General features: G+C 34.7%; 1 protein-coding gene across 1 annotated transcript in view; it reads left to right on the forward strand.

The window, feature by feature from the left end:
- HCN1 (hyperpolarization activated cyclic nucleotide gated potassium channel 1) overlaps nucleotides 1–23,127 on the forward strand; it is a 386,229-nt gene that overhangs the window by 300,871 nt on the left and 62,231 nt on the right. The window contains exon 5 of the mRNA XM_077896021.1: nucleotides 19,490–19,636. Coding sequence (XP_077752147.1) covers nucleotides 19,490–19,636 — 147 coding nt within the window. The remainder of the gene's footprint in view (nucleotides 1–19,489; nucleotides 19,637–23,127) is intronic.

Here is a 23,127-nt window from a genome sequence, read left to right on the forward strand (position 1 = left end):
ATGAGAAGTCAGAAGTGAAACAGACCAGTTAGAAGGCTAATGAAGTCATCCACGTAAGAGATGATAGTGACCTGGACCAAGTTTGAGGGAGTAGAGATGAATAAGTGAATATATTGAAAAAGCTGATCCAGGAATATTACTCAGCATTAAAAAAATTAAAGAAAATATCTACAGATATATGGAACACTATGGATTATCTCAGAAACATCATACTAAGTGAAAAAAAATGTCAGACTCAAAAGATTGCATATTGTGTTATTCCATTTACGTAGAATTTTAGAAAAGGAAAAACAAGTGACAGATCATTAGTTTCTTGGGGTCAGGGTTGAAGAGATAGGATAACCACAAAGGAGAATGAGGGAACATTTTGAAGTGATGGAAATGTTCTAAAACGGGCATCGCAGTGATTGTTCATGGAAATGTGTAAATTTTTTTTTATGTAAATTATACTTCAATAGAGATGCAAAGAAAAAAGTAAGAGCCTTTGATAAAATTTGCTAACAAATTGTGTAAGAAAGAAAGAAATACTGCAAACCGCAGTTGTGTAAGAAAGAAAGAAATACTGCAAAACCAACTGCTCTGTGTTTGGTCTCTGCTACAGGTAGAAAATCATTATCAGGGAACCCCGGTGGCTCAGCGGTTTAGCATCACCTTCAGCCCAAGGTGTGATCCCGGAGACCCAGGATTGAGTCCCATGTCAGGCTCCCTGCATGGAGCCTGCTTCTCCTTCTGCCTGTGTCTCTGCCTCTCTCTTTCTGTGTCTCTCATGAATAAAAAAATTTAAATTTTTTAATAATTTTAAAAAATCATCATTATATGATAAAAAGAGATAAGACCTACTGTGGCAAAATGAAGTTTAGAGATAAGATTTCAGCTTCGGATGTTAAATGTGAAATTGTTATTACACATCCAGTGAAGGTGCCAATGAGGCAATTGGAAATATGAGTCTGGATTGAAGGAAGTCAAGTCTGCAGATAGGACTACTCATATTATATATATATATATATATATATATATATATATATATATACACACACACTTAAAGCAGAAAATTTAAAGAAGACAGCATTCCCTATCAATGAGTGTTAATGCATAAAAGGAACACAAGAATAATTTCCAAATTTCTCTATCATTTTTATGTAAGTGTCTCTGAGCCATTCCAATTGCCTAACTAAACTGACTAAACACCTAGCTAAAAAGATGCTCATTAGCAATGACTATTGGTTGAATGTGCCTCCTTAAAATCATTTAATACTGAGAAGAAATGAAAAATATCAAACTAGTGCCATCATCTTGAAGTCTTAGCTGATTTTGAGAAATTATAACATGAAGCCATAAAGACTTACCAAATGAAACAGAATCTACTCTTCTCCATTCAAAATAAATTAACAAAAAATCTTATTGATTATTAGAAACAGTGTAAACCTCTGACCCCTTTATGATTGAGTGAAACAGGATTGGAAACTCCTTTGCTTTGCTTTCTGTCCTCATATGGCTTTGACTATGGATATTGAGTGACACATTGCTCTGTTTCTTGTACCTACTTCTTTACCTTGCTTGGCCAATAACAGCCAATTCATTACCTGCCTGATGCCATATGTGTCTGATACTACTGGCCTTGCAGTACGTCCCTAAGTACATAGCTACTCTCATCTTCTGCTAAGGTGTTTCCCTGGCAAGCTTGTTTTGTATTCTCTTGCTAAATGGTTCTAACTTAAACAAGGCACTTCTGAATTTATGTCAGTTAGATGAGTTGTCTTTGTCTATTCTAATTACTTCAGGAAAGGTAATTTGGAACATATGATTTTGGCTTGGTTCTGGAAAGCCAGTCATATTTTAGATCAACCAGTGACGACTAGTTTTTATCATACTTGAGTTGAGAAACCTTAATTCTTTTTTTTAAGATTTTATTTATTTATTCATGACAGACACAGAGAGAGAGAAAGACAGAGGCAGAGACATAGACAGAGAGAGAAGCAGGCTCCATGCAGGGAGTCTGATGTGGGACTCGATCCCAGGACTCCAGGAACATGCCCTGGGCAGAAGGCAGGCTCTCAACTGCTGAGCCTCCCAGGCGTCTCCCTTAGATTATTTTCTTTCATAAATTCCATAACTAGTTTTCTGAAAGTGCCTCCTTTTTTTAGGTAATATTATACATAATGAATATGATGCTGGCTTGCTACCAAACTAAAGCAATCTCAATAGATATTAATAAATAATTGCCAGTTCAAATACTGTTGTTCAGTTTGCGTTACCTGTATGTTATATTCAGAAATCGATATTTCTGTATGTTAAGATATATATATACACAAAATACAAACATATATATGTATTTTGTATGTTTGTGTGGGGGGTGCATATTTTCTTTTGAAATCATTTACCAATACCTTTTTTCTAAAGCTAGGCCTTGCTTAATAAGACCTCTTTGCTTTCTCTCATTCTCCAGTGCTATACTTAGCACTTTCTACTAAAAACATCTCCTTATTCTCTAGTAGATATTTACCAAAGATTATTGTATTAATTATATAATGTAACTTCTCCATTGGATTAACAGAGATATTTAAGTTGTTTTGTGGTGAGACTGACAACTGATCAATACTCTGGTCTGAAACATGGATTTTGACGGATTGTGTTTAATATATGTGTGTGCTACTTCACTACTTTTTTAATACCACATCATGTCAGACTTGTTAAGTACTATAATGACATCAATTTTAATCTTGTTTTATACTGTGCACTTAAAGAAAAATGTGCTTTTAATTTATACAGAAGGAATGGTATTTTGTTACAATTTTTCACTTTTAAAAAACAAATCAATCCAAAAGAATGTAAATTGTAAGCACTATAAAAATTCCTTTCTTCATCAAATATGTTGCTTCCCCATGGTAATTTGCTGGTGAGTCATTAAATCATTGTCTTCTTTTAATTATTCTCCAGATGATATTTACTCATAGTAATTGTTGTGCATCCTCAGATATTTAGTTGCTTTAATTTTGGAAAGCCGCGGACTATGAATTAGAAACAGTTGTTAAAAACAAACTGAGAAACTTTCTTTTTTTTTTTTGTATGTGTTTTTATTGGAGTTCGATTTGCCAACATATAGCATAACACCCAGTGCTCATCCCGTCAAGTGCCCCCCTCAGTGCCCATCACCCAGTCACCCCAAAACCCCTGTCAACCTCCCCTTACACTACTCCTTGTTTGTTTCCCCCAGAGTTAGGAGTCGCTCATGTTCTGTCCCCCTCTCTGGTATTTCCCACTCATTTTCCCTCCTTTCCCCTTTAGCCCTTTCACTATTTTTTATATTCCCTGAATGAATGAGACCATATGTTTATCCTTCTCCAATTGACTTACTTCACTCAGCATAATACCCCCCAGTTCCATACACGTTGAAGCAAATGGTGGGTATTTGTCATTTCTAATGGCTGAGTAATATTCCAATGTACACATAGACCACATCTTCTTTATCCACTCATCTTTCTGTGGACACCAAGGCTCCTTCCACAGTTTAGCTATTGTGGCCATTGCTACTATAAACATTGGGGTGCAGGTGTCTCGGTCTTTCACTGCATCTGTATCTTCAGGGTAAATCCCCAGCAGTGCAACTGCTGGGTCGTAGGGCAGGTCTATTTTTAACTCTTTGAGGAGCCTCCACAGAGTTTTCCAGAGTGGCTGCACCAGGTCACATTCCCACCAACAGTGCAAAAGTGTTCCCCTTTCTCCACATCCTCTCCAACATTTGTTGTTTCCTGTCTTGTTCATTTTCACCATTCTTACTGGTGTGAGGTGGTATCTCATTCTGATTTTGATTTGTATTTCCCTGATGGCCAGTGATGTGGAGCATTTTCTCATGTGCTTTTTGGCCACGTATATGTCTTCCTCCATGAAATTTCTGTTCATGTCTTTTGCCCATTTCATGATTGGATTGTGTTTTTCTTTTCTGTTGAGTTTAATAAATTCTTTACAGATCTTCCATACTAGCCCTTGATCTTATACGTCATTTACAAATATCTTCTTCCATTCTGTAGGTTGTCATTTAGTTTTGTTGACTGTTTCTTTTGCTGTGCAGAAGCTTTTTATCTTGATGAAGTCCCAATAATTCATTTTTGGTTTTGTTTCCCTTGCCTTCATAGATGTATCTTGCAAGAAGTTGCAGTGGCCAAGTTCAAAAAGGGTGTTGCCTGTGTTCTCCTCTAGGATTTTGATGGATTCTTGTCCCACATTTGATCTTTCATCTATTTTGAGTTTATCTTTGTGTATGGTGTAAGAGAATGGTCTGGTTTCATTCTTCTGCATGTGGCTGTCCAATTTTCCAAGCACCATTTATTGAAGAGACTGTCCTTTTTCCAGTGGATAGTCTTTCCTGCTTTGTCGAATATTAGTTGACCATAAAGTTGAGGGCCCATTTCTAGGTTCTCTATTCTATTCCATTGATCTATGTGTCTGTTTTTGTGCCAGTACCACACTGTCTTGATGATCACAGCTTTGTAGTACAACTTGAAATCCAGCATTGTGATATCCCCGGCTCTGGTTTTCTTTTTCAATATTCCCCTGGCTATTCGAGGTCTTTTCTGGTTCCACAGAAATCTCTAGATTATTTGTTCCAACTCTCTGAAGAAAGTCCATGGTATTTTGATAGGGATTGCATTAAATGTGTAAATTGCCCTGGGTAACATTGACATTTTCACAATATTAATTCTTCCAATCCATGAGCATGGAATATTTTTCCATCTCTTTGTGTCTTCCTCAATTTCTTTCAGAAGTGTTCTGTAGGTTTTAAGGTATAGATCCTTTACCTCTTTGGTTAGGTTTATTCCTAGGTATCTTATGCTTTTGGGTGCAATTGTAAATGGGATTGACTCCTTAATTTCTCTTTCTTCAGTCTCATTGTTAGCGTATAGAAACGCCACTGACTTCTGGGCATTGATTTTGTATCCTGCCACACTGCCGAATTGCTGTATGAGTTCTAGCAATCTTGGGGTGGAGTCTTTTGGGTTTTCTATGTACAGTATCATGTCATCTGCAGAGAGAGAGAGAGTTTGACTTCTTCTTTGCCAATTCGAATGCCTTTTATTTCCTTTTGTTGCCTGATTGCTGAGGCTGGGACTTCTAGTACTATGTTGAATAGCAGTGGTGAGAGTGGACATCCCTGTCGTGTTTCTGATCTTAGGGGAAAGGCTCCCAGTGTTTCCCCATTGAGAATGATATTTGCTGTGGGCTTTTCATAGATTGCTTTTAAGATCTGAGGAATGTTCCCTCTATCCCTACAGTCTGAAAAGTTTTGATCAGGAATGGATGCTGTATTTTGTCAAATGCTTTCTCTGCATCTATTGAGAGGATCATATGGTTCTTGTTTTTCTCTTGTTGATATGATCTATCACATTGATTATTTTACGAGTGTTGAACCAGCCTTGCATCCCAGGGATAAATCCCACTTGGTCATGGTGAATAATCTTCTTAACATACTGTTGGATCCTATTGGCTAGTATCTTGTTGAGAATTTTTGAATCTGTGTTCATCAGGGATATTGGTCTATAATTCTCCTTTTTGGTGGGGTCTTTGTCTGGTTTTGGGGTTAAGGTGATGTTGGCCTCATAGAATGAGTTTGGAAGTATTCCATCCCTTTCTATCTTTCAGAACAGCTTTAGTAGAATAGGTATTGTTTCTTCTTTAAAGGTTTGATAGAATTCCCCTGAGAAGCCTTCTGGCCCTGGACTTTTGTGTCTTGGGAGGTTTTTGATGACTGCTTCAATTTCCTCCCTGGTTATTGGCCTGTTCAGGTTTTCTATTTCTTCCTGTTCCAGTTTTGGTAATTTGTGGTTTTCCAGAAATGTGTCCATTTTTTCTAGATTGCCTAATTTATTGGCATATAGTTGCTCATAATATGTTTTTAAAATAATTTGCATTACTGAGAGACTTTCAAAAGTAAATCAAGCTGTCACTAATACTAAGAAATATTTTGACCAGAAATAATGAAGAATATTAGTGATATTTAAACGATGTCCTTAGTTTCAAATTATGAACCTATTTAATGCACTTACACAAAGCTTATATAAATAATTTATCATCCATCACTAACTATTTTTTAGGATTATTTATTTATTTATTCATTCATTCATGAGAGACACAGAGAGAGAGAGGCAGAGACACAGGCAGAGGGAGGAGAAGCAGGCTCCATGCAGAAGCCCGATGTGGGACACGATCCTGGAACTCTTGGACAATATCCTGATCCAAAGGGAGATGCTCAACTGCTGAGCCGTCCAGGCATAGCTATCACTGATGATTTAAAAATTTGGCTGAACCTGGTGGAAAGAGAATATTGGAAATATACTATTAAAAGAACTGTTCAGAGGTCCATGGGTGGCTCAGTTCACTAAGCATCTGCCTGGCGCTCAGGTCATGATCTCAGAGTCCTAGAAGCAAGCCCCCTGACATGGGCTCCCTGCTCAGCAGGGGATCTGCTTCTCCTTCTCCCTCTGCCCCTCCTCACTGCGCTCTCTCTCTCTCTCTGTCTGTCTCTCAAATAAATAAATTAAATCTTTAAAACAACCTATTCAACTCTTCATTGAAAAGAGTGAATATATCTTCCCAGTGGAACATATCTAAACTTGAATATTTTCATTGAAGAATTACATACACAAACAACACAGTGTGCACACATACACACACAACATAGCATACATGTACATGTACAAACACAGACACAGAATATGATGTGGCAATAATCAATGCACCTATTTTTTTTATTTATAACATTTTATTCACTCTACACTAGCCCCCATTATTAGTCTAAAAGTTATAATCATGTGTAGCCTATAAGATTTAACCTCAGTGTGAAATATAACTTCTATATTTATAGCTAACAGTCTTTATAGTTTAGGGAACACTTTTTCCTTCCCTATCTAATTTCTGAAATTAAATGACATCATTTAAGTTAAAAGTTAATGAACTAAGTTATGGAACTTACAACTTGAAATAAGGCATATTATGCTGCTTTGAAAAAATGCTAAACATTTTGTGACAATGAATGGGTATTTGATATTTCTCTTTAATGTATCATTAGAATTAATTTTTAAAAAGGTTAAAAAGTATAAATGTTTTACATATATTTGATTTTGTCAAAGAAAAGCAGCATTTGTGCTAGTACTTCAAATAAGTACCTTAAATCTGCTTTTCAATCAAGACCAAATAATATAATTTACTCAATAAAATAATATTTTAGATTATATATAACTAATAAATTTGGTGAATATTAAACACCTACTATGTGTGAATCACTGTATTAAAGAGAGAATAGAGATACAATGGTAAGAGGACTCGTCAAGTTGTTCTAGTAGAGAATACTCATGCCTTTAAGGAGCTTATGGTCTAGCAGAAAATATAGACAATTTAATAAGCAATTATGATAGTGGGAAAAGAGCCAAGGTGTGGTTTGGTGTTATGGAGGCATCTAATCTAATCTAGATTCCTACTTCTGTGATTTTCTGATAAATATCATTGAAGACATTGTTAGAAATACCAAACCTTAGTTCCAACCCCATACATACTGAATGTGAATCTTTGGGTTAACATCATCGCCATGTTATTTTAACGTACATTAAAGTTTGAGGCAGGTATCAGAGAAAAATACTCAGAGAAAATAACATTTAAAATCAACTTCAAAGGCATATGGTTAGTTTGTGGAAGATGAAGATAAACATATGTTGGAAACAGAGACGGTTGTCTTTTAAGCCAGATCTATAACTTAGGCTGCTGGTTGGATAAGGAAGGTATGGAGAAAGAAGGGGGATGATATCAATTTGAGTCATGGTGTCTTTGATGTGATTTTGAAATATGTTTTAAGAGAAGATACTTAAGGGGAAGAAGAACATGTGAATATGAAGATAAGGGATTAGTTTCCTGCTAGAGCTATTGACTTAGAGATTGGCGATATATTGATAATAACTGAAGTCATGCAAGTGGGAAGGATTGTTAAGGGAAAATATGTAAGATGAAAAGGGGGAAAAAAAAAGGCCTTGGGCATAATCCTTGGAAACACTAACATATACAGAAGAGCCATCAACAATAAGACTGCAAAAAGCAGCCAGAAAAGAGAAGAGAGCTAGAAGAATATACAGACAGAGAACCAGGGAATAAGGTGTCTTTAAAAGGAAAGGAACAATAGTAATGTTGTCTTAGTTGGAGTTCTCTAGAACCTAAGGAAAGGATTTGGTGGTTTAGACAATTTATTGGAGAGTAATTCCAAGAAGCAGGATAGTGAAGCAGGAAGTGTGAGAGTGGGAAGGGAAAGCCACTGAACAATTAGAGTTGTTTTCCAATGTAGGCAGGTGAGACTTAGTCCTACTGGGACCCTCTGATAAACCATGTAAAATGTACCTTAGAGTTCTCTCTCTGAAGAATAGGAAGTGTGGCCATAATCGGTAGACTCAAGTCTCCCATTGGTTGAATGTTGCACTGGGAGGTATTACCTTCAACCTTCCCTAATCCCAAACTTCCATGTAACTCTACCTTGAGTTGAGCAAGTTTTCTAAGCTTCTCAGTGCTGAGACAGAAAGCCTGATGTGCACTGTCCACCACAGGTACAGTTGAGGTCAGAAGTGGGCCATTTTGCAAAGGGAGAGGGATTGCATGATGGTATATCAATAGTGTATGCTACTCATGTTCCGTGCCACCCAGATACCAAATAAGAAAATCTTTGCAAAGTATCTAATTAAGTATCATGATAAGCATTGGAAAATCATGGAAATAAAAAGTAGTATTAGTGGAATAGAAGGAAGAGCAGCTAAAACTAAATGTTTAGTTTTAATGAAATGTGCAATTAGATAATGAGTATAAACTACTCTTCAAAAAATGGTTGAAAAAAGGAAGAAGCATAAGGTGGTAGATGGAAGGCTACTCATGCTCCATTGAGAGTCACTTTTTGAAGACAGGATTGTCACATAGCATGTAAGAGCACAGACTGTGGATCCAGATTGCTTCGATTCCATACCTGGTTTCAACATTAATTAGCTGTGTGACTTTACACCAGTTATTTAAATTCTCTGTGCCTCAATTTCATTATCTGTAAAGTGAAGATACTGGTAGCAATCTTTTTTAAGATTTTTGTGACAATTAAATAAGTATTTAGTTGAATGCCAAGAAAATAATATGTCATATCTATGAGTTAGATGATATTTTTATTCATATTCTTCTTATTATTATCATTATTTTAAGTGGAGAGATGAGTATATTAAATGCTATTTGGCTGGAGCCAATATATATAGAGAAAAGGTAATGTTTCTGAGGAGTGATGAAGAAAGGATATTCAAACACAGCTGAAAAATAAGATTCAAAAGGGGGAAGAGACACTTCCATTGTCAGAAGAGCAAGAAGAGAAGGAAAGAAGTTGCAGTATCATACTAAATGAATTAATAGATGTTCTTATGTGAAAGTTTCTACTCCTTTTTGAAATTTTAGGTAAGATCATCATCTGTAAATGAAAAAAAATGTTGGAGGAGGGAAATAAAGGTGTTTAGACAGCATAGAATGTTTTAAGTGGTCCCACTTAAAATGAAATGTGATGCAGTTATCATGCATGTCAGTCTGTATTCTTGTTAAATAAAGGATAAAAACCATTTTCCTACACACACACACACACACACACACACACACACACAAGAAAAGCTACAGTAATAAAGATGAAAACCATTTAGATCAGGAAAAGGCTTTTAAAAATATTCGAGCATACATTTTAACCCTATTATAATAATTATAATGGCTTTCAACTTCTAGTGATCATCTATCCCCTTGACTTTTATTCTGTAATTACTAAAAAATTGTATTTCTAGTAATGTTTTCTGTGAACAATTTGCTTTGTAATTAAGTGCTTTCTTTTGATTGCTGAATACAATGACTTTTCATTATTATTATTATTATTATTATTATTATTATTTAATTACTTGTTTAGTTAAGTCTTAAACAGTGTTCTAGTAACTTTTGGAAAACTTTTGAGAATCTGTCCATTTTTAAACCAAACTATAAAAGAAAGAATGAACTATGTAGTGTAAACAATTTTTGAGATTTTTTTGTTTTTGTTTTTGTTTTTAATTTATGAAAATATAATCCATTGTGAAATATTTGAATGAATAGCTTTAGGTTCCATAAACCAGAGGGCCAGTATATGTTTATATGGAAGAGATCGTTTGGATGGAGAAATAATACTTTTTATCTGATAATATTTTCTGTAAGGATTTTAAGATCATCTGGTAGGTTGTAATTTTGAGTTTTCCAGGCCAAGTAGATACTTACATTACAGCAAAAAGCTTTCCCCACATCTTAACAGCTGAAGAATTCTCTATTTGTAGAAAAACATGTTTCATTACCTAGCTTTTCAAAAAAAGATAAAAAGTGAAGATAAAGTAGAAATATTTCAAACTTCTGCAGAAAAGATAACTGTTCAACCATCTACTTTTCTTCCTGTGTTATTTGCTTTTAATTTTTTCCTCATTGAATTTATTGGAAATAGAATTTAGGTATATTAGGATACTTTTCTTACTATATGACTTATTCTGATATAATCGTGTTGCCTAAAAGAATTTTTTAAAAATCGTGAATCATGAATCCATTTTTGTGGAAAGGAAACTTCTTCCTGCTTCAATTTAAAAAAGAATACTAGTTGTGAATATGAATAAAGCCATCATTTCAGTGAAAAAAAAAAACTTCCTCCTCAGTATACATGAATTGAAGATTTTGCTCAGTATATAGGAATAAAGCCATCATTTCAGTGAAAAAAAAAAAAAAAAAAACTTCCTCCTCAGTATATATGAATTGAAGATTTTATAGCATAGTTCTTGAAAATGATTCAATCTTATTTTCAATATTTTAGAAATAATGCTTGATAAACTCATTTGCATATAACCTAGCTATATATAGAGCTAGATTAATGCAAATACACACACACACACACATATATATAACTATCTTATATGCAACTATATATATGTAATATATAGGGATTAGTTTACTTTCAAATGTGGGATCAAAATAGAAACCACGGCTTCAGTTACCATGTAAATAAATGGCAATACTAAAAATATCTTCATTAAAAAAAAAGATAGCTTAGTTATAAATTCAATGATGATTGGCTTAAACAGTTTTTTTTTTTAAAGAAAAAAAGTGATAATTGGAGAACCTGCATGGCTCAGTCAGTTAAGCATCCAACTCTTGATTTCAACTCAGGTCATGATCTCAGGGTGGTGAGATCAAGCCCCACATCAGACTCCATGCTGGGAGCCTGCTTAAGATATCTCTCTCTTTCTCCCTCTGCCCCTCTCCTCTTTTCTCTCTTTCCCACTCTAAAAAAAAAGTGATTGATGATTGATTATCTGTTATTAAAGGGAAATTTTAAATATTTAATTTTTATTATTCTTAAAATTATGATAAAAATCTACAACATATAAGCATTGAATACAAAATTTACAGCAATTTTTCATTATGTATGAAAAATGTCATTTCAGACATCATTTTTACAATGATGTATTTTTATTGATCATGAAGTACATGTTTTAATTTAACTGCATTTTCAGCTACATATGTTCTTTAATGAATGAATCTCTAATATGTTCTCCATCAAGTTGTATAGTTTGTTTTCAGTCCTCATATCAATTTCTTAGGTATTCAGAATGATTTGATATTTATTTAGTTGTGTTTAAGGGACAAGGCAAGCCTAGAGTCCTCCTACTACTCTCCCATCTTAGCTTGGCCCTATCATTATAGTCTTAAATTACAAAGACATCCCACAGGTTAAGAATCTGCTCTGGGAATGTGCTACATTGTAAACAGTGATTTGAGATAGTAGAAAACAACATTGTAGAGTAATTCAATGCTTCTTAAGAGAAAGACTTCAACAAAAAGTTGACTACTTATATGCAATGTTTCATAAATTTGAAGACTGGTGTTAGAATCATAAAATTTGAGAGGTCTGTTTGATTTAATCAGTAGTTATGAATAACCATACTACCTTTCATTTTTATGGAAATGCTTTTATAATAAAATGAAAAGTATCCATTCTGATTCCTATCTTCCAAGAGCATTCAGTATGTAAAATCATGCTTGGAGAACTGAAAACTGTCTACTTTTTCAGATGTACACAGGCCTGTCTTGGTGATGAAGAAAACTCTTTATTTTCAAAGAGAATACATATTTAATAGAAAGGAAATCCTAACAAGTCATTAAATAATCACTTATGTTCTAACCAGCTAATTAGCCACTAATCTTCTTAAGACAATGATTTTATTCTATATAGCCCCGAAATAAAAATCCTAGCTTATTGAATAAAGTTAAATAGAAAGAAATCATCACACTTTTAAAATCTTTTTTTTTTTAATTTTAAAGATTTTATTTATTTATTCATGAGAGAGACAGAAGGAGAAGCAGGCTCCACGCAGGGAGCCCAATGTGGGAGTTGATCCCAGGTCTCCAGGACCAGGCCCTGGGCTGAAGGTGGCGCTAAACCGCTGAGCCACCCAGGCTGCCCACACTTTGAAAATCTTGATGGAGATTTTAAAGTAGAGAGCATGGGAAGTGTTGGCAATCGGTTAATCATTTCATTACTTAATATAATTAATATATTTTACATATGTTTTTATTAACTTCTGCTGTTTTCCTAATTGTTATAAACATTTTTGGAATTATAAGAAGGCAGTTTCTCTTTTCTAATCAATAATTTCCTCCTACTTAGAGCTGTATTTGACATAAAGCCTGATACCACAGATGAAGACAGAAACTGCAAATTCTTTAAAGAATGGAATTCGTCCAGGATAACTTCAAGAGAATCTGATATTTAGTGAATGTGCTCTGACTAATATACAAAACAACTCATAAAAATGAAATATGAATTCAAAATTTCAATCCTTGTGGGAGAACCTCCATATCTGGTATCCTTCATTGATACCATTATTACAACAGAAAAAGAGTCAGATATTACATTCTTAGTCTCTTTTACCCAGAGAATTTTCAGAAAATGTATAACCAGATTTTCAATCAGTGACTACTTGCATTCAAACACCTTAGCAGTTTAGTGGTGAACAAGAGGGTCAAGGACAATTAACAAGTAATTGTAGATGCTCTTAGAATAACTAAGGTGTAAACTCAGCATTTTTTCTAAGTGCGTACCAAGAGGACTTTAGGCGGCTGGGTGTCAGAGAATATTTCCTTGATGTAGTGAAATTTGAGGAAGAAAATTAAAGAATGAATAGGAACTAGCCAGGAAATTATGTGGTGGAACAGCATTGCAGATTGAGGAAAGTGTGTGAGCATCCAGAGACTAGGGTACATTTAAGAATATTAAAGAAGGGCAGCCCCAGTAGCTTAGCAGTTTAGCACCACCTTGGCCCAGGGCATGATCCTGGAGATCCAGGATCCAGTCCCACATTGGGCTCCCTGCATGGAGCCTGCTTCTCCCTCTGCCTATGTCTCTGCCTTTCTCTCTCTCTCTCTCTCTCTCTCTCTGATAAGTAAAAGAGAAAAAAAATAATAATATTAAAGAAATTTAATATACTAGGGCATAGTGAACAAAGGGAAAATGTATATTGTAGAGCAGGAAAAGGTCAGATAGGCTAGGAAGTCAGAACTTCATCTCGAAAGCAACAGGAAGCCATTAAAAGGCTTAAGGGAAAGGAGTGACAATAAAGTTGGCATTTTAAAAAGATTTCTGCCTGGATTATGGAAAAGAATAAGAGTTGCAGTCAGACAGGGACATATAGATACAGATAATGTAGTTAGAAAGTTTGGAATGAGTTTAAAGGAGAGATTGTTACTTTGACTAGAATGTTAGAAATGGTGATACAGGGAAATGGAAAATTACTGAAACTTCTGGCACTCGAATTTACATGATCTGGTAGTCTTGACAATTGGGATGAAGTTGTAGTGGATCTAAAATAAGGTGATTCCGTTTCCTGATAAGGGTATAAATCATAGATATAAAAATAATACAAATGTGATTAAAACTTCTATTTTAAATTTATTTGAATTTCTTACATTTACCATGCTATGATTCTGGCTTTCCCATCCTAACCAAAAAGGGTCAGAGAGAGAGAGAGTTATACTTGATGTTTTCACTTCCATTTCTTACTTCCACTCACTCTCAAGTTATTGCAATCTATTTGTAATAACCCCTAATCCTGACATTTCTATACATACTCCAATGAAACCATTTAAAGCAAAATCACCAAAGCCTTTACTAAAGCTAAATCCAGTGGACACTTAAGCTTACCTCTATTTAGACGTCCCAAACATTTCAGGGATGAAAGTATGCCTTACAATTGTTTTTTCTTTAAAACTCATGTATTAGTAGTATTTCTCTAAAATGAATACAATAAAATAATGGAAATAAAAGATGAAAGAAAAAGAGAAGATATTTGAAATTAAAATTATCTCTATGAATTTCAGGAAATATTTAAGAATGTAAGAGAAATGTAGGAGAATGTAGAGAAAATGTAAAGAATATACATAAATGTAAGGGAAAATGCAGACTAGATATATGAAATAAATAATAAGAAACATAGATCATATCCAGCATAAAGGATCAAATGCAAAGGCTCAAGATCCAAGTAGAGAATTTCAACCCAAGAATTCTATATGTAGTCAGGTTATCAGCTGAGTTTAAGAAACATTTTCAGACAAGAAAAGATTCAAGAAACTTATATCTCATTTAGTATTCCTTAGTGGTTTACTTGGGGATTGACTCCCACAATATGAATAAATAAACCAAAAGAGAAACATAGGCTCTGAAAATAGGGAACTCAAACAGGGATATTATAAAGGGAAATCCTACTGGATATCAGCTAGGATAGGGATGCTGGAAGAAAATTTCTTGTGCAAAAAAATAAAAATCATTAAAAATCCACATAACCAAAGGAAATGCCATCAAATGCTGTACTTGACATTGTGGTAAACAGTAGAGTAATGCAAACACTGTATGGTTTGATAGGTTCAATTGCAGTACAAAATTATAATCCACCTATATATTGTAAAAGTAAAGATGACAAAAGTTAAAAAGTAGAAATGAAAGAATAAGTTTGTTACATTTCATTTGGTAAATTTGTCTAGAGTTCTCTGAACAAGCTATAGAGATATAAATATGTAAAGTTGCAAAGGAAATCAAAGGAAGAATTAACACTAGGGACACAACTGCAGAATGAGAGAGAAAGTGAGAAAATAGGGGTGGCTGTTAGTGGCTAACACTACTTTTCCATGGTGAAAAGTCAATAAATGTTGCCATAATTAACCCACTTAAGAAAAAGAAACAAGTGTATTACTTAGCAATATAGACAAAATACCTTTTGAAAGTGGTAACATGGGAAAAGTGAGTGAGTTTAATAATGGAATGTTGTCTTCATTATATGTATTAAACGACATTTTTAGTATCATGTTTGTGCCATTCCCTTTATGTATATTTTAATTGCACAGAAAATTTTGAAAATAAAATTTCATTAGAATTTTAAATGGCAATGATGTTATAGTCTCTTTAATATTTTTAAAGATTTATTTATTTATTTTAGAGAGAGGGAGGAGCAGGGGAGGGCACTGAGCACAGTGCCAGGTGTGGGTCTTGCTGTTACTACCCTAAGATCATCACCTGATCATCACCTAAGATCATCATAGTCTCTTTAGATCTGATGGGATGAACTGCTGATTTTATATATTCAAGAAAAAAATTATATTTGCAACTTTGTTTTTCAAAAGTCCCTTCCTCAGTGACTATTTTGAGTATCAATCATCTTTCGCATATAGTGTAGTACTGCAATTAACAGAAACTTTTCCATTTTATCTTTCTTTTTTGAATTTGTCATCTTATATGTAACTTCCAATACCTCATTGATTCCATTATCCGCCTACCTCTAGGTGTCTTTTTCAATGAGTAACTTATTATTTTTATTCTTCACATCATAGGCAGGTCACATTTTCATTCAATTTTGCAAGTCTTGTTAGGTATGAGGGAAACAGACAAAAAGAAATAGCTCCTATTTTCAATAAGTATTATATTCTAACAAAGATAATTATCTAATTCCCAAACTCACTGGTTATGGTACAGTACCTCTTTTCTTATAATATGCTCCTTTTGAGTACCCTGTACCCCTACATTGCCCCTTGAAACTTGGTCCTTCTTGGCTGAGTTGAGTTTTTTTGGTTCTGTCCCATCTGGCTAGTTAATCTCAGTTCCCTTAACTTGATCAATTTCCATGATTCATCTGCTTTTAAAATGTAGGTTCCACTTTTTTTTTTTTTTTTTTAATCTATTTGACACATTCTCCCTTGGTGATCGCTTAGTCATTGACTTTGTGTATTTTTTTCTCTTCTAAGTGCCTGACCTACATATAAGCATTAGAATGTGCCCTGGACATCGTAAGCTTGACTTATTAAAACTGAAGTTCCTTTCTGTCCCCTATACTCACTCAAATTGCTTCCTTATGTCCTAAGATAACACAAAACTTGGCATTAGTGTAGGGTAGGCTTGTTAAAACACAGACTGCTAGAATTTGTAATTCAGAGTTTCTGATTCTGTAGGTCTGGGGTGAAAACTTCAAATGTGCATTTCTAACAAGCTCTCCAGTGATACTGGTGGTTTATATGCATCCTGACTGCACCTTGAAAACCATTGGCAGACAGCAATCAGCTAATATTTGTTAGATCAATAATTATTATAAATTGATTAATGTTTGAAATATATAATATAGGTTCAAAAATCAAATTCAACTGTATGTTTAAGTGAAAAATATTCATAGAACTTCAGTCTGAAAGAGCAAAGAAATTCATTTGGTGTAGTAGTTTCTTACTGTAGTCTAATAAACTAAAGTCTAAAGGGATTAAATGATTTGTATGAGGAAAAATAACTAGATTCAACCAATTCTGACTTTCCATAAAAATAACTTTATATGTAACATTTGTATTTAGCTAATTAAGGATTAGTTTTCTAATTCAAGATAGATACTGAGCAGATTTCTTGTTTCTCTAGATGAATAGGCCTTTGCACATAGCCATAGATCTCATAAAAATGAACTGAAATACTACTAACTTGTAATGCTGTCTCCCACACCCACAGAAATGCATGCAAAGGGCAGAGAAATCTAGTATCCTGGTTAATTTTAAAGATACTCACCAATCCAAGCAGTGTTTGGGCAAGCAATTTTTTGAGAAAAATAAACAGAGATTACTTGACCCCTACTGATCCTGAAACAAGTTGAGTCCTTTATTTGTCTAGAACTGTCATCAATGCAGTAAGTATTAAAACTGAGGCAGTCCTGTGCTCTTAAGCTGTTTTATTGTTTTCCCAAGTTTGAATGTTTAACAGGATTCACAAGACTTTACTCATATGAGGCTTTTGTTTAAAAGCAAAGGATACAGTGCTTTGGAGAAAGAGGATGCAGACATGCATCAAAGACCCAAGAGCCTTTCCCCAGCATGATGGGCTTCATCTTTAGGCATGTGGAACATGCAGAGTTTCTGACTTGAGCCACCAAAATGTGTGCAAGAGCCTTGGATTGGCTTCAGGAGCTCAAAAACAAAGTTCTCAGTAGCTCTTTAAATAAGTCAAAATAGTCAAACCAGATAGACTGGTTGCAAATCATTAGTGCAAATGTTAAACTTAGGGTTTAGGTCTGGGTGGAGGCTCAGACCCTAAACAATACATCTAATATCCCACTGCCCTCTTTTTTTGGCTAAGAGTAAAAATCAGATGCACAGGTGTCTCTAGAAATAAAGGTAGAGCTTTTCAACCCAGGTGCAAATCAACTTTATCCTACACAACAGTCTCTTAGAGGTCACTGAAACTTCTTACTTTCAGACCAGCTGCATGAGGGATCAAGCAGACAGTTACCCAGGTCTCTAGAAGTGGGTTACCAAGATTAGGTAGGCATACAGATTCGAGTTCTTCAGGAAGAACTAACCAATCTTTCTCAAGTACATGCTAGAAGCCACTTATACACAACGACAGTGACAGCATTGGTGCCTAAATTTAAAATCCTTAAATCATAATCAAGTTGCTTCAGAGAGAGATATATTTAGGCCTGCAGGCTTTAAATACTTGGGGGACAGTCTGGTGACCGAATAAAGGAAGTCTCATGACAAAGTTGTATTTCCTTTAAGGATACTAATCTCCAAAAGGGAATATCTTAAAAATAAGAATGTTCTGTGAAAGGAAGGTATGTACAAAAAAAAAAAAAAAAATGAAGAAATGTCATAGGTTGCTGTTTCTGGTTAGATATATGTGCTATTGAGTACTAATTACAGCTTTGCTAATTACAGACAAGGAATTGGGGACCTCTATCTTCTAGTAAAAGCTAAGTTATCAGGAAAAGATGTGAGAAAATAAATTTCCATGTGTTCTCCAAAACACATCAAATGTGTTTTGTTTAAGAGAAGAATCTTATTCCAGTATGTTTATCCAATTCTGGTGCCTACTTTTTAATTTGTATTCAGTTTTATCATCTGTACAATGAAACTCATTTGGGGGGGCTCTAATTAATTTTTTCAAAGTATACACTCATGACCACCTGCATTTGCAGCATCAAGGAAATATTTCTCAAACTTAAATGTGTATGGGTCATCCGACGATCTTTTTTTAACATGTAGACTCTGATTTCATAGGTCTGGAGTAAAGCCTGAAACTCTTCTAATAAGTTCCCAGTTAATTTCTACGTGCCTTTTTGAATACTAGGAATTTATTTTCAAAGTGTGTATATGTGTGTGTGTCTAAATTCACAAAAGTAGATACATCAAGGGAATCAACCTCAGGAGTTAAGTCTGAAAATCTGCATTCCCAAATGCCAACCTCACCCCAAGTTTTATAAACAATCAAGTTTAAGAACTACTCGGTTAAGTGATTTTAACATCTGTTAAGTTTTAGATATAAAATTACATGGATCTAGTCTCACCCTGATACTCTCTTAAGTCCTAAATTAAAGAGTGACATATACTTTATAGGGCATCTGTGTTGCTTGAGTATAAGACTTGGAGACAGCTGCCAAGCTCTCTGTCACTAAATTCAAATTTTAATTAGGTCTGACCTTTTGCTGTAAGGTCTAAGATAAAACGTTTTTTTTCTACCCAAATTTAGGAGATTCTGTATCCAGATGAGGGGCCAAACCTCAACTTCATACTTCTTTTATAACAGAGCTAAACAAAAATATTCCAAAAAAATAACCTCACATTTTTTTTTCTTGTCCCATCACTGGCTTTTCTGGGGTGACACTCTTAATTCATTCTGAACTGCTTTCATGCCCCTCCTCATCTCAGTTCTTTACAGGAAATGTTTCCCTAAAGAAATTCCTCCCAGAGTTTGTGAGGCAGAGTAAATACATTATATCCTTGTACATTGTTTCCTTCCTCTCAAAGGATTTTTTTCTTTTCATTTGTTATTCAAATGTCACTGAATTTGGCACAACCAAGTAACATGATGATTCCTCATACAGTCTAACAATGTTTTCTAATTCCCTTTTTCCTTTCCTCACAGTACAAACAAGTGGAACAATACATGTCATTCCATAAGTTACCAGCTGATATGCGTCAGAAGATACATGATTACTATGAACACAGATACCAAGGCAAAATCTTTGATGAAGAAAACATTCTCAATGAACTCAATGATCCTCTGAGAGAGGTAAGATTTGTAGTCCTTGATCCCCATGGTATATGGTCATGGCTTTTTTTTGTTGTTGTTGTTGTTGTTGTTGTTGTTGTTGTTGTGGCAAATCTTCAAGTCCATGTTATGACACTACACAGAATAAATGTTGATACATATTTGATACATATTTTTTGCCTTTATTCTCCCATATGTTCTCCTGTATACAGACTTATTGAAATTATTGAAAAAAAGTACTGGAAAATTGTTCTTCTAACTATGATTGTCAGAACAGTTTTATCCTCTGAATCCCTAGTTATGAGTCCTTCATGTGGCCTCAGTGTCTACATCTTCCACTCTGTCTCTCATATTTACTAAACTGTTTCTGTATCTTCTTTTTGATTTCTCCTCCCATGTTCATTTCACCTGTTTATTCCTTAGGCCCTGATTACAGACTAACCTGACTTGTTCAAGTAATTCGTTTCCTCCTATTTCCTCATTAAAACACTTCAACTTTGGTAATCACCCCTCCCTAGAATTCTTCTCTCTGCCCAGGAGAATGTTTTGATCAAACATCCTAGACAAAAAGAATTTTGGCTTGATTGTATTTCTTACAGTGCTTTTCCCTTCTTTCTTTTACTACCAACCTTCTCAAAAGATTTCTGTGTAATCATTACATTGTGGTTTGATCCCCACTTCTTTAGCAAAATCATTTCCTGGAAAGTTATCAGTGACCTGTTACTCATCAAAAAACCTTTATCTGTCAGCTCGTATTGGTACTTTTTAAGCTGTTAACAAAACACACATCCTGAATCTCTTTTTTGGGTTTCCTTGACCCTGAACCATAACTAAGCCGTTGGCTTTCATTTCTGAATTTGGTTTTTTTTTTATTTATCTTTTTTCTTGCACCTTAATTCTATAAATTTTGAGCTCTAAGTTCTTGCTGATATGCTGTTTTCTTAAAATCTACATGATTTTCCCCTAACCCTATATATGTGTGTGTGTGTGTGTGTATGTAGTAAGCTATATAATAGTCATTATCTTCCATTACTAAACCATTTTTCTTTTGAAGTCTCTCAGCAAATGTTTTAGTCATTCTCTCAAGTCATTTTGAATGTAAAATTGTAGTCCTTTTTTGTTTTTTTGAATCTTTTTCTGTTTTTCCTGTCCAATCACCAAATGCAATCAATTCACTGCAGCAGTACATCCCACACCTGTGCCCTTGTTTCCCTTCCCACTGCTGTTGCCCGGACCTTAGTCCTCTCACATGGACAATTGGAACTGTCTCTTTAGTTTGTCTTCCAGCCTCTGGGCTGTTTTCTCTAACTACCATTTAAAACATGGCTGCCAGATTTTTTTTTTTTTTTTTAATACAAGCTACTCATTTCTCTACTCAGTAACTTTCACTCTTTACATACAAAGTTAAATCAGATTTAGCCTCCCGAGGCTCATATTCCAGCCCTTCTGTGCTCTGATCCTGGCTAACTTTCCAGCTCTATCCTCCCTGCTGCTCTACATGTTCCAAAGTGGCCTACAGCCAAACTGTGCAACTTGCTGTTTTGCAAAAATCAATTATAATTTCTCACCTTACATCATATGTTTTTCAGAAATGTCTGTCATCTGTTAGCAAAACCTAGTTCAAATAATATTTCTTTATTTATCACTTTTGCTTTTCTTTTCCAGGCTAGGTTTCATTTCTCTTTTCTCTGACCCCTAATGAGCAGAGTCCACAACTCTTGTGTTCCCCTTATCCATTCTGTCTATGCTATCATTAGTGTTTCTTATTTGTCTTCTCCTCTTTTGTCTTGAAAGTTTCTTAAAAGCAAAGGCTTATTTATAGTTTAATTTTTTTTGAAATTCCTAGTACATGTAGCATATATTAAATGTTGAATAAATATTTTCATTGCAACTAATGTCCTTACCATTTATAACCATTCCTAAGATTCTACATGTTTTAAAAGTTATTGGAAAAATTTTTTGAGCCTTAAACTACCAGTTAAAAGTTTGTCAATATAGGAATCAAAAATCTTCTCTACAAAATTATTCTCTTTACAAATAACTCAAATAACAATGTCATAATTCTTTTTGACTTTGGGAAACACAATTCATACTTCATTTTTGTTGTATTTTTTTAAATAAAATAATGAATAATTTTAAAAAATATCTATCAATATGCTTTGCTTTATCTCTTTGTTGGATTATAGAATTTGTTTTAAACTCAAATCCCCTAGGGTGCCTGGGTGGCTCAGTCCACTAAGCATGGAACTCTTCACCTTGGCTCAGGTCATGATCTCAGGGTTGTGAGACCGAGCCCTGTGTTGGGCTCTGTGGGGGTGTGGAGCCTGCATAAGATTCTCTCTCTCTCTCCTTCCTCTACTCTCTCTTTTTCTAAAAAAATAAAATAATAAATAAATAAATACATTAATTAACTAATTAATTAATTAATTTAAAAAAATTCCAAATCCCCTTCATTGAAAGGCAGAGGATGAGGAGCTGGAACCAGGCTGGGTTCTCAAGGGGTTAAAGGGGTTCAAAGGCAGGATGGGAGAGCCCATAACATGGAGACAAAGGTAATCCAAGAGATAGTATCAGAGATTAAGACTATCAAAAGACAGGAAGACACTATATAACTAAGGATATATTTCAAAGAAACAGGGAAATGTTATGATTCCTGCATAAAATGTCATTGAGGGAATACAGAAAGCCAGGAGAAAAGTGAGTGTAAAGCCCTAAAATTGCATGCTTAAATGAGAAGCATTCCTCTGTGCTGAAAACGCAGTGTAGTATAAAATCAGGTTACCAAGAACATTTTTTTAATCATGTGTATTTTATTAACTACCCTTCCTCTTGCCACACATTAATTTACTCTGATCTTCAATAGAAAAAAAGTGCAGTTTTCAGTTTTACCCCTACACCTATCCACAGCCAAATGAAACCATATGTACGATTTCCTTAATTCCTACAACTCTTCAGTCACTAAATTATGACCAATGTTTTTCATCATATTTTCAAATACCATAATTCAGTCTCAGCATCTTGTAATTCAGCATCTGAAGTGCACTCCCAACTTGTCTCCCCACCTGTGAGTGGGGAGTTTGCTTGAACGCATACCATCACACAGCCACCATATTGATTAGTATAAAACACAAGTTTGACAATTCTACTCTCTTCCTAGAACCTGATCATACTCTCTCATCTCCTGCAAGAAAAAGTCCAACTTACTTGACATGTCATATGAGATGCTCCATGCCCTGCCTTCATCTTTAGTTTTTTTTTCATTAATACTTCATCAACAGGGAATTGTTCATAATTTTCTGGGGAAAAGAAGAGTGCCGTTCATTGCCTCATTGCTTTTCCTCATGCTACTCCGTCTTCACGCCTCTCTGTTCAGCTTATATTCCACTTCCCGTTAAGCACTCTTAACACACATGAACTTCTTCATAAATTTTCCCTGACCACTCTGCCTCTCACGTTGTATTTACCATTTGTCAGTTTATTGTTTATCTCTTTTAAGACTATGAGCTTCTTGA

Source organism: Canis aureus, chromosome 4 (assembly GCF_053574225.1).
Source record: "Canis aureus isolate CA01 chromosome 4, VMU_Caureus_v.1.0, whole genome shotgun sequence".
NCBI lineage: Eukaryota > Metazoa > Chordata > Mammalia > Carnivora > Canidae > Canis > Canis aureus.